Source organism: Pimephales promelas, chromosome 19 (assembly GCF_988280905.1).
Source record: "Pimephales promelas chromosome 19, fPimPro1.hap1.1, whole genome shotgun sequence".
NCBI lineage: Eukaryota > Metazoa > Chordata > Actinopteri > Cypriniformes > Leuciscidae > Pimephales > Pimephales promelas.
In genome coordinates this window covers 4,866,476-4,878,875 of record NC_142787.1, presented here as the reverse complement: position 1 = coordinate 4,878,875, position 12,400 = coordinate 4,866,476, and the positions used below count along the sequence as shown (strand labels likewise).

Genomic DNA, 12,400 nt, shown 5'->3' with positions numbered 1-12,400 from the left:
TCTCTGTTTAATTACAATTTAAGAAGAAACCATCGGGGAGAGAAAGGGGAGGAATAAATCGAGACATGACTCAAACCGGTCACTTGGGGACATTTAATTTAATATTCAATAACACTGATCTGCCTGCATTGACACTATTATACGAGAACTGAAGTGAGCTGGATGATGACATCACTGCTATATATAAATGAACTAAATTAAATTACTTTTTTTTTTTTTACAAAAATGAAACATCACTGAACTTACTTAAGCTGGAATGTGATTAGAGCCCGACCGATAAAGAATTTTAAAGGCCGATACCGGAAAAATATTTTTTGGTTTTAAAACCTGATATTACGATATCGGCCGATAATTTTTTTTTTTTAATTATTTCAGAGATGCACAACAAAACATTAACAGATTTCCCTAACATTAGTTATTTGTAATTATTTGAGTTTTAACTAAAATAGTATGTAAATGCATTTTAAAAAGAAACGTGTTTCTTTTATTGTCACAACAGAACAGACTGATGATAGTGTCATTAGCTAGCTTCGTGGTTAGCTAGTCTATGATGAGCCATAATTTAGCAATGGATAACGTCATACTGCAAATTTTAAAACGTATATTTTCAATATAACAGGCCAAGGAGAGATGATGCGTCTCATTGCTATAACTGTCACGCGCTATTAAAGAAATACTTCAGTCACATTGTCAAAAGTTAAAAGGACAGTCAGTCAACTACACTGTAAAAACGTAACGTAACTATTAATAGCTGATTTTGCTTCACTGTCGGCTTATTTAACAGCAGCAAAACCGGATATGATGGTCACAAATTTTGTCATGCTTATTTGAGTTAATAGAACTGATGGGGATGTTCTTTTAATTGTTAATCAAGCAATGTATGTCTCTCATGAACAACTAAATGAGTGTTGCCAACAGGGACGGTGTAGAGTGCCCTCTGGTGGACAAACTAAACAACTCCAACACTCATGACGTGGTTGAAGTGGACCTGGACCACATGGAATACCAGACAGTGAACCAAAGGAAAGCTGCATCACACATGTGTCTTAAATGGGAGCACTGTTGAGAATGTTGGATCCACAGTAGTCCAGTAGATCCACAGTAGTCCAGAAGAACACTTATGTAAATGAAGAAACTATAATGGCTTTTAGTAAGAAAACGTAGTGGATGGACCTCTTTTATTTTCAAACAATACAAAACAAATAACAAAGAAAAGCAAGCAAACACAAACCCCTCATTCAACATCATATGAAAAACTGCAGCAGTAAATATACCAAAACCATCCATTACTTAACATCCTGTACATGTTTTTTATGCAAAACACTTCCTCTGCTTTCGCAATGATCATTATCTGGCCTTTATGACTAATACTGAGAAGCAGTGAAAGCTACATAACTAATGACTGATGACTGATTAAAAACTTTTGTTACCTGCTCCATCTTTTCCTCTAGTTCCCGGTTATCATCCTCCATCTGTTTCTTCCTGCTGTCCAGAGCTTTGATGTCATTATCCAACTTCATGATTTTGCTGAGGCTGCTGTCTATGTCATTCAGTCGGTTCTGAAAATATGGGGAAAGAACTTACATAACATGCGAATCCCTAAATGCAAAACGAAGTGGACTGTCTTTATAAAGAATCTTCTTATTAAACTGTCTATACACTTACAAAGTTCTCAATGCTTTGGTTTGCATGTAGGGATCCTCATTATGTTACTGTGTTAGTGTGGGGCTATTTTGAGCCTTGTTAGTGGTATAAACTAGCGATTTCTTTTTACTTATTCTATGCCCCCATTATACTAGCGTTATAATCTAAACAGTTTTAGAGATAAAACTCTTTACATTCGATTATCATGAAAACAAATCTCAGAAAACGGTTGACTAGGTAACAATGTGTTATTAGACCAAAGGTTCATTTTGCGCCGGAGTTCTTCTTTAAATACAATTTTAAATATTGATAATCCAAAACAATCTACTGCCACAGATCTCAAAAATTGAAAAGCTCTATTCTAAAATCCCACAGAAAACACCCATGGCGTTTAGACTTTCGGATTCTGTCACACACTCTTGGTGTCTCACCTCCAGTGGGTCAATCTGATTCTCTATGCGGTGGACACTCTCTTTGGAGGAAGACAGCTGAGTCTCTTTAGTGGACAGGAGCTCTCTGATCTCAAGGGCTTTATCTTTGTTCTGTTTTAGGTACTTGAGCTCCATCCTGCAGGAACTAACAGTCTGGGTCTGTTTCAGCCTCAACGCCTTCAGGGTGTCCAATACCTTAATGTACCTTCAAGCAAAAGATTTTGGTTATTTTCAGCCATTCATTTGCAATGCCAGCTTAACATGAGCAAATGACACCACAGGGCAAGCTAATAGGCAACAAAAAGTCTGTTTAGACATGGAGCAATGGAGTCAAAGCATTTCTGGCATGATTGTAGAGAATTTACAAAACATATATTGGGTAGATAATACACAACAGTCATTTATAGGGTAAAAATATGCATTAGATGAAGGGAGGAATAAATAATTATACACAAAATATAAAAGTTTCAAAAAGACTTTGGAATGGGATGATGTTTTCTTGTAGGCCTATATCATTTAATGTTCTGATATATTTTTTTTTTTGACATATATTAATGATTAAACCTTAATTTGAATGCGGTCATGAGGACGATATATCTATGCAGCAAGAATCAATTTTTCAAGATCTTTTGAGATAAAATGGCTTGATGAACTCATCCTTCGCACTCCAAAAGGATTATTGCTACAAAAATGACCAGACATTAATTAGTTTATGAAATGAAATGAAAAGGCATTCAGCGCTGTTGCCCATTAAGCATGTGAAGGGGACCGTCTAATTCTAAGGTTCAGAAAGAGGATGTAATAAAAAACTAAAACATGATGCAGATTGTACCAAAAGCGTCATATGGGGACCACATGTGGACGAACAATAATACAAAGTACAATACAATACCGTTGTCCAGATAAAAATACCTTGTGGCTGAGAAAATCTCATCAAACTTCTGCTTGAGGGCTTTCCCTTCACTGAGAGGCCAGTTGGACTCCTCTTGGTGGCAGAAGATGACATGGCTGATGACAGCTTTGGAGACGCCCAGGGATGAGATCATCTCACGGTCTAGTTCAGCACATTTAGAGCTCAGGCTCACTTTCTCTCCGTGCCTGACACCAAGAGAGGACAAGACGCATGTTCATCAAACAAGCAAACGAGTCCTTCAAACAGGGGCCATAATCTACAGTTCTCGGGGGCCAAGTGGGAGCAAAAGATGGCCGTTTAAAAAAAGGCCTTTTTTTGCAAACCTCATGAATTCCAACTTAAAACAACGGAACGGTTTACAACCATGTAAATCAATAAAATGAAGGAGATTCTTAGGTTCTACAAAGGAAAAACTGTGTTGTTTCATAATATGAACAAGAGAAAAAATAAAAAAAAATAAAATAAATGTTATGAATAGCAAAATGTCAAAAATTGTACACAAATAAATAAATAGACCATTCAAAGTTTTTCACATTAAAATGATCACAAAGTGACAGTAAAAACATTTATAATGTCACAAAACATTTATATTCTAACTGATGCTGTTTTTATTATTATCTATTCCAATAATAATCCTGAAAAAAAAATATATTATCACATTTTTCACAAAAATAAAATAATAATAAATGTTTCTTGAGCAGAAAATAAGCATATTAAACTGATTTTTTTTTTATTATTAAATTAAACTGATTTTTTTTCTGATCATGCGAGTAAATTCTGCTTTGCGTCACAGGAATAAATGACATTTTAAATATATTATCAGGGCTCTAGACGTACATCTGAGTGCAGTATCATCAGATCCACCAAGTTCCAGCACCAAAAACAATTAATAATAATATTCATTATAAGTTTTACATGTTTTATTTTTTGAAAATGACCCTTTGACGGTAATGTGAGTTGACAGCAGCAGTACCTTGAGCTTGAGATGATACCTTTGTATGTCATAGCCGCGGGTAAAACCACGCATAGCACCACCTCACTAACATGCAAGAATAACTATATGGTTTAAATCATATTTGTTACAATAGCATATTTAGTATAAATACAAAAGCAAATAATTGCATATATCTTAAAAACAAAAAAATCTGTTACTACATTCCATTGCTTCTTTAATAAATTTACTGTAATAAAGAAGCATATGTCTACATTACTAATATAACAATTCAATATAAATATGTACTTTACGGTTTGGGTTACTAAACGTGTAGTGTTGTTTCTTTCCGCTTTTTGGCGCATTTATATATATATATATTATATATTTATACACTATTTTCATCTAGAGCTGCTGTATACTACCGCAGAAACAAACTTTATTGCATTATTTTCAACCATCTGTATTGTAAAAAAGTGCTATATAAATAAAGGTGACTTGACTTGAAAAAACAAAACTTACTTCATTCTGGTAATGACTCCCTCAAGGGTTTTGAACTCAGTTTTCTTGCCCTTCTGTGTACTTTGCATAGACCTCTGGACAGCCACAGCATCGCCATTCACATCTCTAAACTGGAGTCTGATCTGTGCCCGCACATCCGTTTCACGAGCATCCTACAACAGACCAACATTATCTATAACACACTCCTGCATGGACAATAAAACCTGTAAATCAGAACATTTCTATTAGAGCTTATATTGTTTACTTGAATCATTCCTGTCAAGGACCTACTTTGGGATCGTGGACAAAGGTGTTTCCTTTACTTCCTGGTGGGAAGTCTCCTGAAGTGATGTATTTGAGACACTCAATGATGGTCTGGAAATTCATAAGAAGAAATAGTTCATATCCACCTGTTTTCTTGCGCCCCATGACGCTGAGTGTGAATTATAGGAGTAACAATCAGCAAAAGGTTTGCTCTATGAACGCAATTATAAACATTTTCAAAAACTGTATACAATGAGATGACATTATTCTACTCACCCTTCACTCTTCGAACATTGAAAGGACACAACAAATTAACAAATTACGCTTCCACAGCAATATTATGGATGTGTTAAATATTGAGTGATTTCCGTCATTGTGACAGACAATAAATATTATCTTTACCTGCCTCAGAAATACTTCAGTAAACACTGCTAATAGGGATTAGAAGTAAAAAGGGGAGACGATTACATTTTAAAGCATCCGTGTGAAAACAAACCAGTGAATTATTCAGGGGATATATCATAAATATATTTGCGAGAGCAGACCACAAATGTGCAGTATATTTTGTCCTTTTTGAATACTGTTACAGCTGAATACAAAGGAGAAAATAAATAATTGATAAGGCCTTTATTAACCCCCTGAATCCATATGGATTACTATGGATGGATGCATTTTTCAGGCTTCAAAAATTGATTGACTCCCATTATAAAGCTATTTTAATATAACTCTGATTGTTTTTGACTGAAGGATAGCTTGAGTGAGTAAATTATGGGATAATTTTCCTTTTTGGGTGAACTATCCTCTGTCAATTATTAGTGTGGTGGAGCAGCTGTGTTTAAATCTCTTCTAAATACTCTTCTCATTACCAGCATTTAAATTTTACACACATAATGACTGACAGCAATATACAAACCGTTTTTCCAGCTCCATTTGGTCCCACAATCACCGTGAGAGGGCTGAAGAAGGAGATCACTTGTTTGTCTTTATCCTCAACTCCAAAACTCCTCACTCCCAGAACACTCATCTTTTCAATCTTTGACATTTTGGACCAGTGCTTTGACTTGTAGCCTTGAAATGATATAAAAGTCAAGTTAATTATCAGTGCAGAGTGCACACAATTAAACATTTGCATTTTAATAACCAGAACTTGAAAGTGATGTTGTCAACTTATTCCTATATTAAGGAAACCCTGTGAAGTTGATTAGATAGTACAAATAATTAGTTACTTGGACAAGAGGCATTTATGGTTTTAAAACACAGTCGTACTAGAGTGCAGCTAGCCTAGCAAAAAAAACAATAAATACTTTAACACGGCTCTAAAATAGCATTACATTTTGTAAAAATAACTCACTCAGAATAAATAAATCAGCAAACTCCACGTAAACTGTACTAGTTTGTTTTGACTGCAGGCAGGCAATCTCAGGCAGTCGCGTGTTTCCCGCGTCGGCGCAGTGACGTGCTTCCGCATTCAACCCAGCGTCAAGAGGATCATCTAGAAACTACATATCCCACAATGCAATTTTTTTATAATAACAACAAACGTTAAGAGCGATTTTCATTTAATAACGTATACATAAAATACAAGCTATATATATAATATATATATATAATATTGAAAAAAAAGAAAATAAATTATATTCTCTTATTTCCCCCGAAGTCCCCATGACCATAAATACAATTTTGCACTGTTTTGATTTTTAAGGACAATTCCTACTGCTAAATTAATAACGTGAATTTTTTTTAGATTTATTTTATATTATATCCTACATTTAAGCCGGATTTGTTGAAGTAGTGCTTTTTTGAACACAGACAATGTAAGATTATTAGTAAGCATATGAGTTCCAGAACTAGTATGGTTTACTAGCAGCACATTCTTAAAACGTATCAAATGCTCATGTCACGAGATGCAAGTTTCCTGAGGAAACTGTCGGCTAGTTTAACACTATCAACATGAACACTACCAAAGTTTGGTCTGTAGATGTGGTTGAAAAAGAACTTTAAGCATGTGCGAAATGGTCGAATCGTGTTCGCGTATTCAGTGATTTCAAAGGCTCACGGACCTGCAAACCTCAACCCACAATCGCTCAAATCTTTCCTCTCATGCTGTTTCTTGTCTGTAAGTACGCCAAAGTATGATCATATCATTCACATTGATTTGCCGACCGTCTGAAACAGGTGAAAAAAAGTACAGATTCCGATGTGTGGAGTCACATTTTATATTATTGGCTTCCCAAATCGACAAAATTCTTTTTGGTAATTTTTCTCAATTGCATGTTATACAAATATATCATTTAAAAACACTATGAATTTTCCTGCATATTTTGTTTATATTCACATTCATTCGGCAGGCACATTTTCCCATTTAAAGTTTATTGTCGTTGTCGTCACCACATTCGTCCACTTGGTGGTAGTGTTTTCCTGCTGTTTGATAAGGGTGTTGGGTTTCTATATTATGAAAAAGAAGAGTCTTTTATTTTATTTTTTTAAGCATTGAATAATAATTAAAAAAAAAAATAGGCTCAAATGAGATTCCTGCTGAAAAAAAAGTGAGTAGAGTGAGTCACAATGGTGAGGATATAATAAAATCAAGAATCTACAGTTGGAAGAATTAAGATTAGGCCTATTTAAATGAAAAAATTCAGTTTATAAAAAATAAACATCGTGAAATATCATTATAATTTAGAATAACTGTTGTTGTCTAAATTAAAATATAACTTATTCCTGTGTAGTCAAAGCTGAATATTCAGTATCATTACTCCAGTCTTCACTGTCACATGATCAAGTCATGTCACCTTCACTTATATAAAGCACTTTTAACAATACAGATTGATTGTTTTAAAGAAGCTTTCCTTCAGAAATCATTCTAATATAGTGAATTGGCATCCATTTTGTCAAGACCAATTTTGACGTTGACTTCTGAAAGCCTGTTTTCAAATTTTGAAGTTTTAAGGTTTTCCAATTTAAGCCATTTCAAGTTGTTCAATTTCAAGTAGTTTGAAGTTTAAAGTAGTTTCAATTTGAAGGTTTTGAAGACAACCCCCCCCCCCCCAAAAAAAAAAAGTAAATAAATAGATGTTTAGATTGTTGCTGCTAGCATGTTTCTAGAATGAATTAGCATGCGAATTCACTAGAACTACACACACACACACACACACACACACACACACTCCCAGGTCCCCAAAACTGTTAGAATTGTGCTGTTTTTCTTTATAGCATTGCAGCACATGGCTGAGGGGGATGACACGATACGTGAGGCACTTTACCACCTCAGAGACCTCATGGATTATGCACATCTCTTCACATTTGTAAGTAACATGCTCAGTGAACATAAACATGACAATCTTACTTAGGGTGCGTCTCAATCAGTCTCTTAGCTTTCTAGGCCGTGAACCAGTATCGTGTAGTCTACATTAATTCTGACACTGTGAGGACAGTATGACAATGTCCTCACTATACAACATACTACTGGTGTTTATGAACAACAGCAGCACTGAGATCTTTATGTTTTAATGTCATTTAAAGTACATTGTGATAAATGATAAATGTTAGGTTCATTACCCGTCTAGTGATGTATGTTTATGCTGAAATATGTTGGTTAGTATTTTAAAAACATCTAGCGCGTGTCATTATGTGTAGAGTTGGCTCACATGATTTATGTTTCGTGCTTCCGAACTTCCATTATAGCGATAGTTAACCCAAAATTACAAATTTGTCATGTTGTTTCAAACCTGTATGAGTTTCTTTTTTCTGTTGAAGAGAAAAGAGGATATTTTGAAGAATGGTAGTAACCAGACAGTTGATGGGAGCCATTGACTTTCATAGTATTTTTTTCTTCTATGGAAGTCAATGGGGTCCTTCAACTGTCAGGTTACTACCATTCTTCAAAATATCCTCTTTTCTGTTCAACAACTGAAAGAAACTCATAGGTTACAGCTCTGGTTTTCACGCTGCATTGTGGGAATTTATAGCAAGCGAACGCTTAGTGCACTGGAAAGATTGAGGCAGCTCCTAAAATGGCCGACGCCCTGATCAGTAGTGCCCGACTACTGAACTAGGAAACTGATTGAGACGCACCCTTAAAAAAGATCGTCAATTGTCCCTTAAAATTTCAGCATTTACACAATAAACAAACTGCTTTATTTTGTTTAAAGACCCACACTGTAATTTTCTGCATCTTTTTAAGGACATGAACTCGGTGTACATGCCGAATGTGCATATTGAAAGCGGAGAGGTGCGTTTCGAGTAGCTTAACAGGCCTGTATATAGGAAAATATGACATTTGAAGATATCATATACTGTAAATGAACAAGACTTGGCCTGTTTTCTTTCAGATGTGCAGCTGTAAAGAGTTCATTGCTCAAGAGCTTCTGAAGACATTAGTTTCAGCAGAAATCACTGAACAAGACGGCGCTGTCGAATCTCGCACTGCCCTTAGACTCTTACAGCACAACATCAGATTTCTCCTTCAGAATTCGGTAAGCGAGATCTCTCTCTCTCTCTCTCTCTCTCTCTCTCTCTCTCTCTCTCTCTCTCTCTCTCTCTCTCTCTCTCTCTCTCATATATATGTGACTTGAAAGGTGGCCCAATGATGTATTCAGATATGTGTATTTTTCTTCCCTTTATGTTGTTTTGCAAGATTGGAGAACACTGTCTAAAAGACAAAGTCATGGTTCGCAAGATTAATTTGAGGACTAATCAAGAGTTGACGTTCATCCGTCGATGTTTCACATTTTTCCAAGACTGGATGGCCAAATGCATAACCAGCAGTGACTTTTGATTCATTCGCTTTGACTTCTATTTAGATCATTGCATTAAATAGCTGTTTAATTGTCCATCTATTGCTTTTATAGAGTAACCTCAAAGTTGAAATCTAATATTGATAAGTGCTTTCGACCAAGTTTCTACGTGATTTCTTTAATAATGCTGCAATAAATAATAATGTGTGACCATAACTTGGCATGTGCTTTTGGTGCACTGTATTTATTTACACTCTCAAAAAGAAAGGTGGGAGTTTTGCTGCGATGCCATTAAAAAACATTTAAGCGATCACTTTGAGAGATCAGTCCTTAAAAGAATACCTTTCTCCCCTTTTGTTTAGAGTAAAGATTGTTTTAATATGCTGAAGAACCTTTTTGCTCTATAAAGAATTTTTTGAGTGATGGATGTTTACGGTTCTTTATGGAACTGTCGATGGCAATAAAAACCCTTTATTTTTGAGAGTGAAGTTAAGTTGGCAGAAGGCAGTGTCCTTCAAACATTCATGGGCTGCCACTTCATTTTAACAGATGTGGTAGGGGAACAAATTGAATTGAGTCATTGAAATGAGGTTGGATGTGATTGGATTATGGAGTGATGAGTAAGTTACAAGATTACATCTTAAAAGCAGCAGAAATTAACATTATTAGTTTCTATTTCCTGTCTGATTCTGTTTGCTCTATGAAACAAGCTGGTGAAAACAGCTTTGGCCATCTTGCTTTTGTGAGACATTGTCGGTCATGATATATCTAACACAAAAAACTATATTATTTTGTATTGGAATACAGTTGTCATGATTAAGTTATAGTTTTCATGAGATTCCCATTAAAACAGCCCCTGAAGCTGTACTTGAAAGCATATACAGCGCTGGATAGATTACACACAAAGGTTACTGATTCCAAATTACATAACAAAAATTGTTACAATAAACATTTAAAGTAATCTAATCCGATTACTTTATATTATTTTTGACCTAACTTGTTTATCACTTTGATTTGATCTTGTACCATATTAATATATACAAAGAGAAAGGAAATTAATCCCATTCAAAGTGCATTAAATATTACATTCTGGGGTTTGTGAAGGAATTGCAGGGGGTTTGGAAGTTTAATGAAAAGCTATTAATTATTTATTTCATAAAAAAATGAAAAATTCTAATTAATAATTTAAAAATAAAACCTAAAATAAAAAGGTTTTTTTTAAATGTTTACCTGCATGACTGGCGGGCACTAGAACAAAAGCAAAAGGATACTGGATAGAAACAAACTAAAGGTCCATGAAAATCAAACTAAGACAAAAACAACACATATCCACGTTTAACCATAGGAACTTTCTCCGGGAACTAGGGGTGGTACTCTGTGTGTTTCCACTGGAGTAACAAGGGTTTAAATGAAGTTCTGGTAAATATTTCCCCATCCAAAAGTCCCTGCCCCTGAGGTAGTAGGCTACTTTTTCAAAGTTCAGGAACTTTCATGGGTGGAACTTGGACGCTGAACATGCTGATTTGTTGAGTTCACGCAGCATTTTATTTCAACCACCATCTCTTCCGGTGCATGCAGAAACAGTCGTTTGCTATACGATTCAACTATGGAGTTTAAAAAATACGACCGATGGACCGACAACAAGGTTCAGGCTTTATGAAGCTTCAATTCAGATTATGAAATCCAGCGGGAACTGTAAAGTAGCAGGAAGTCCTACGCCACCGGACTATTACACCGGAAGTCCTACGCCACCAGACTACTAGGTCTGCGACTACCGAGCATTCATCAAGAGAGTCACCGCTCTGTATGTACTCTGGAGAGCAGAACAGCGGCGTCGGGATCATCGTCGCCGTATTTGTGTCCACCGGACCCTTCGGAGGTGAACCGTTTGGCGAGTTTCACCATTTCACTCGCTCCAGGAGCTGCGCTGGATGACGGCCGCTGTCAGCGGTACTTCCGCCTGTCCCGCGGCCAGTTTGATGACCTGTTGTCCCACATTGGAGCGAGGATCACCCTCGCCCTCATCCACTAATCTAGCTGTCATTTATTTTTGTTTTGATGATAAATAGAGCCAGCCTCCAAAAGTTATTAACCTGTCCTGTGATTTTTTTTGTCTTTCTCTCTCTCACATCCAGGCTCTAACTTATCATGTATGTTGGTTGTCTTTACATCGTAATCCTATTTCATATAATCTAGATATGGAATGAATAACATTCAATACAAACAATGTCTCGTATATAGAAATAAAGGTTTAAGTGATAAAATATTTGCTTTGTTGTGCATAATCCCACCATGCATTTAGTCATATTATAAAATAATTTATTGAAGCATACTTCACTACGTGAGCAAGCAGCTAGGCTCCTGATTGGTTAGCGCGGCGCGAATTGCCACCAAAGTTCAGATTTGGTGGCAGACGCGAATTTGCGTCAAGTGCGCGAATCCACAAATAGAACTAACTAAATCATTTGCGCGTGTCGCGCTTAACGCGCCAGATGCTCAATTCGCACCATTCGTGCGAACTTGACGCGCGAATGAGGAGTATTTGCGTCTTCCGCGCCGCGCTCTACGCCGCAGGAATTTTTTACGCGCGTAACGCGTCTTTGCATTGACTTAACATTGAAATCATTCGCACCTGACGTGCTATTCGCGTCCGGTGTGAACGCACCATTAGGAGTGGAGGAGCCGGAGAGCAGCTAACGGCCCTCAAGTATGTAGCGAAGGCGTGGCGATGTACGTCCTAGGTGGAGCCGACGGTCTGAGGGAACCCAGCGAGGCCGAAAACCCGATGGTCCACGCTGGAGTGCAGGTGGAGGAGTTCGGACGATGGGTCGAGGTGGGACTGAGCACTCTGAGCATGGAACCGGAGCCACGGGCTCTTCACGCCAAGTTCAAGGTGTAACCACACTACTGAGAGGAGGTAGAGGTGACACAAGTGGTTGGGGTTGGGGGGGGGGCTTCTCAATACTGAAATTGATGATTC

At 36.7% G+C, this 12,400-nt stretch overlaps 2 protein-coding genes across 2 annotated transcripts in view; one reads left to right on the top strand and one right to left on the bottom strand.

The window, feature by feature from the left end:
- rad50 (RAD50 homolog, double strand break repair protein) overlaps positions 1 to 6,169 on the bottom strand; it is a 39,231-nt gene extending 33,062 nt beyond the window's left edge. The window contains exons 1-7 of the mRNA XM_039674476.2: positions 6,036 to 6,169; positions 5,598 to 5,752; positions 4,712 to 4,795; positions 4,442 to 4,593; positions 2,988 to 3,173; positions 2,076 to 2,280; positions 1,431 to 1,559 (exon numbers count right to left, since the gene is read on the bottom strand). Coding sequence (XP_039530410.2) covers positions 1,431 to 1,559; positions 2,076 to 2,280; positions 2,988 to 3,173; positions 4,442 to 4,593; positions 4,712 to 4,795; positions 5,598 to 5,726 — 885 coding nt within the window. The 5' untranslated portion in view covers positions 5,727 to 5,752; positions 6,036 to 6,169. The remainder of the gene's footprint in view (positions 1 to 1,430; positions 1,560 to 2,075; positions 2,281 to 2,987; positions 3,174 to 4,441; positions 4,594 to 4,711; positions 4,796 to 5,597; positions 5,753 to 6,035) is intronic.
- A 225-nt stretch (positions 6,170 to 6,394) lies between these two features.
- Positions 6,395 to 10,300, top strand: LOC148970711 (uncharacterized). Its single transcript, XM_089123701.1, has 5 exons — positions 6,395 to 6,800; positions 7,898 to 7,989; positions 8,868 to 8,915; positions 9,016 to 9,159; positions 9,321 to 10,300. Exons 1-5 carry the CDS (start codon positions 6,785 to 6,787, stop codon positions 9,459 to 9,461), a joined length of 441 nt encoding a protein of 146 aa, XP_088979827.1. The 5' UTR covers positions 6,395 to 6,784; the 3' UTR covers positions 9,462 to 10,300.
- Positions 10,301 to 12,400: the final 2,100 nt, after the last annotated feature.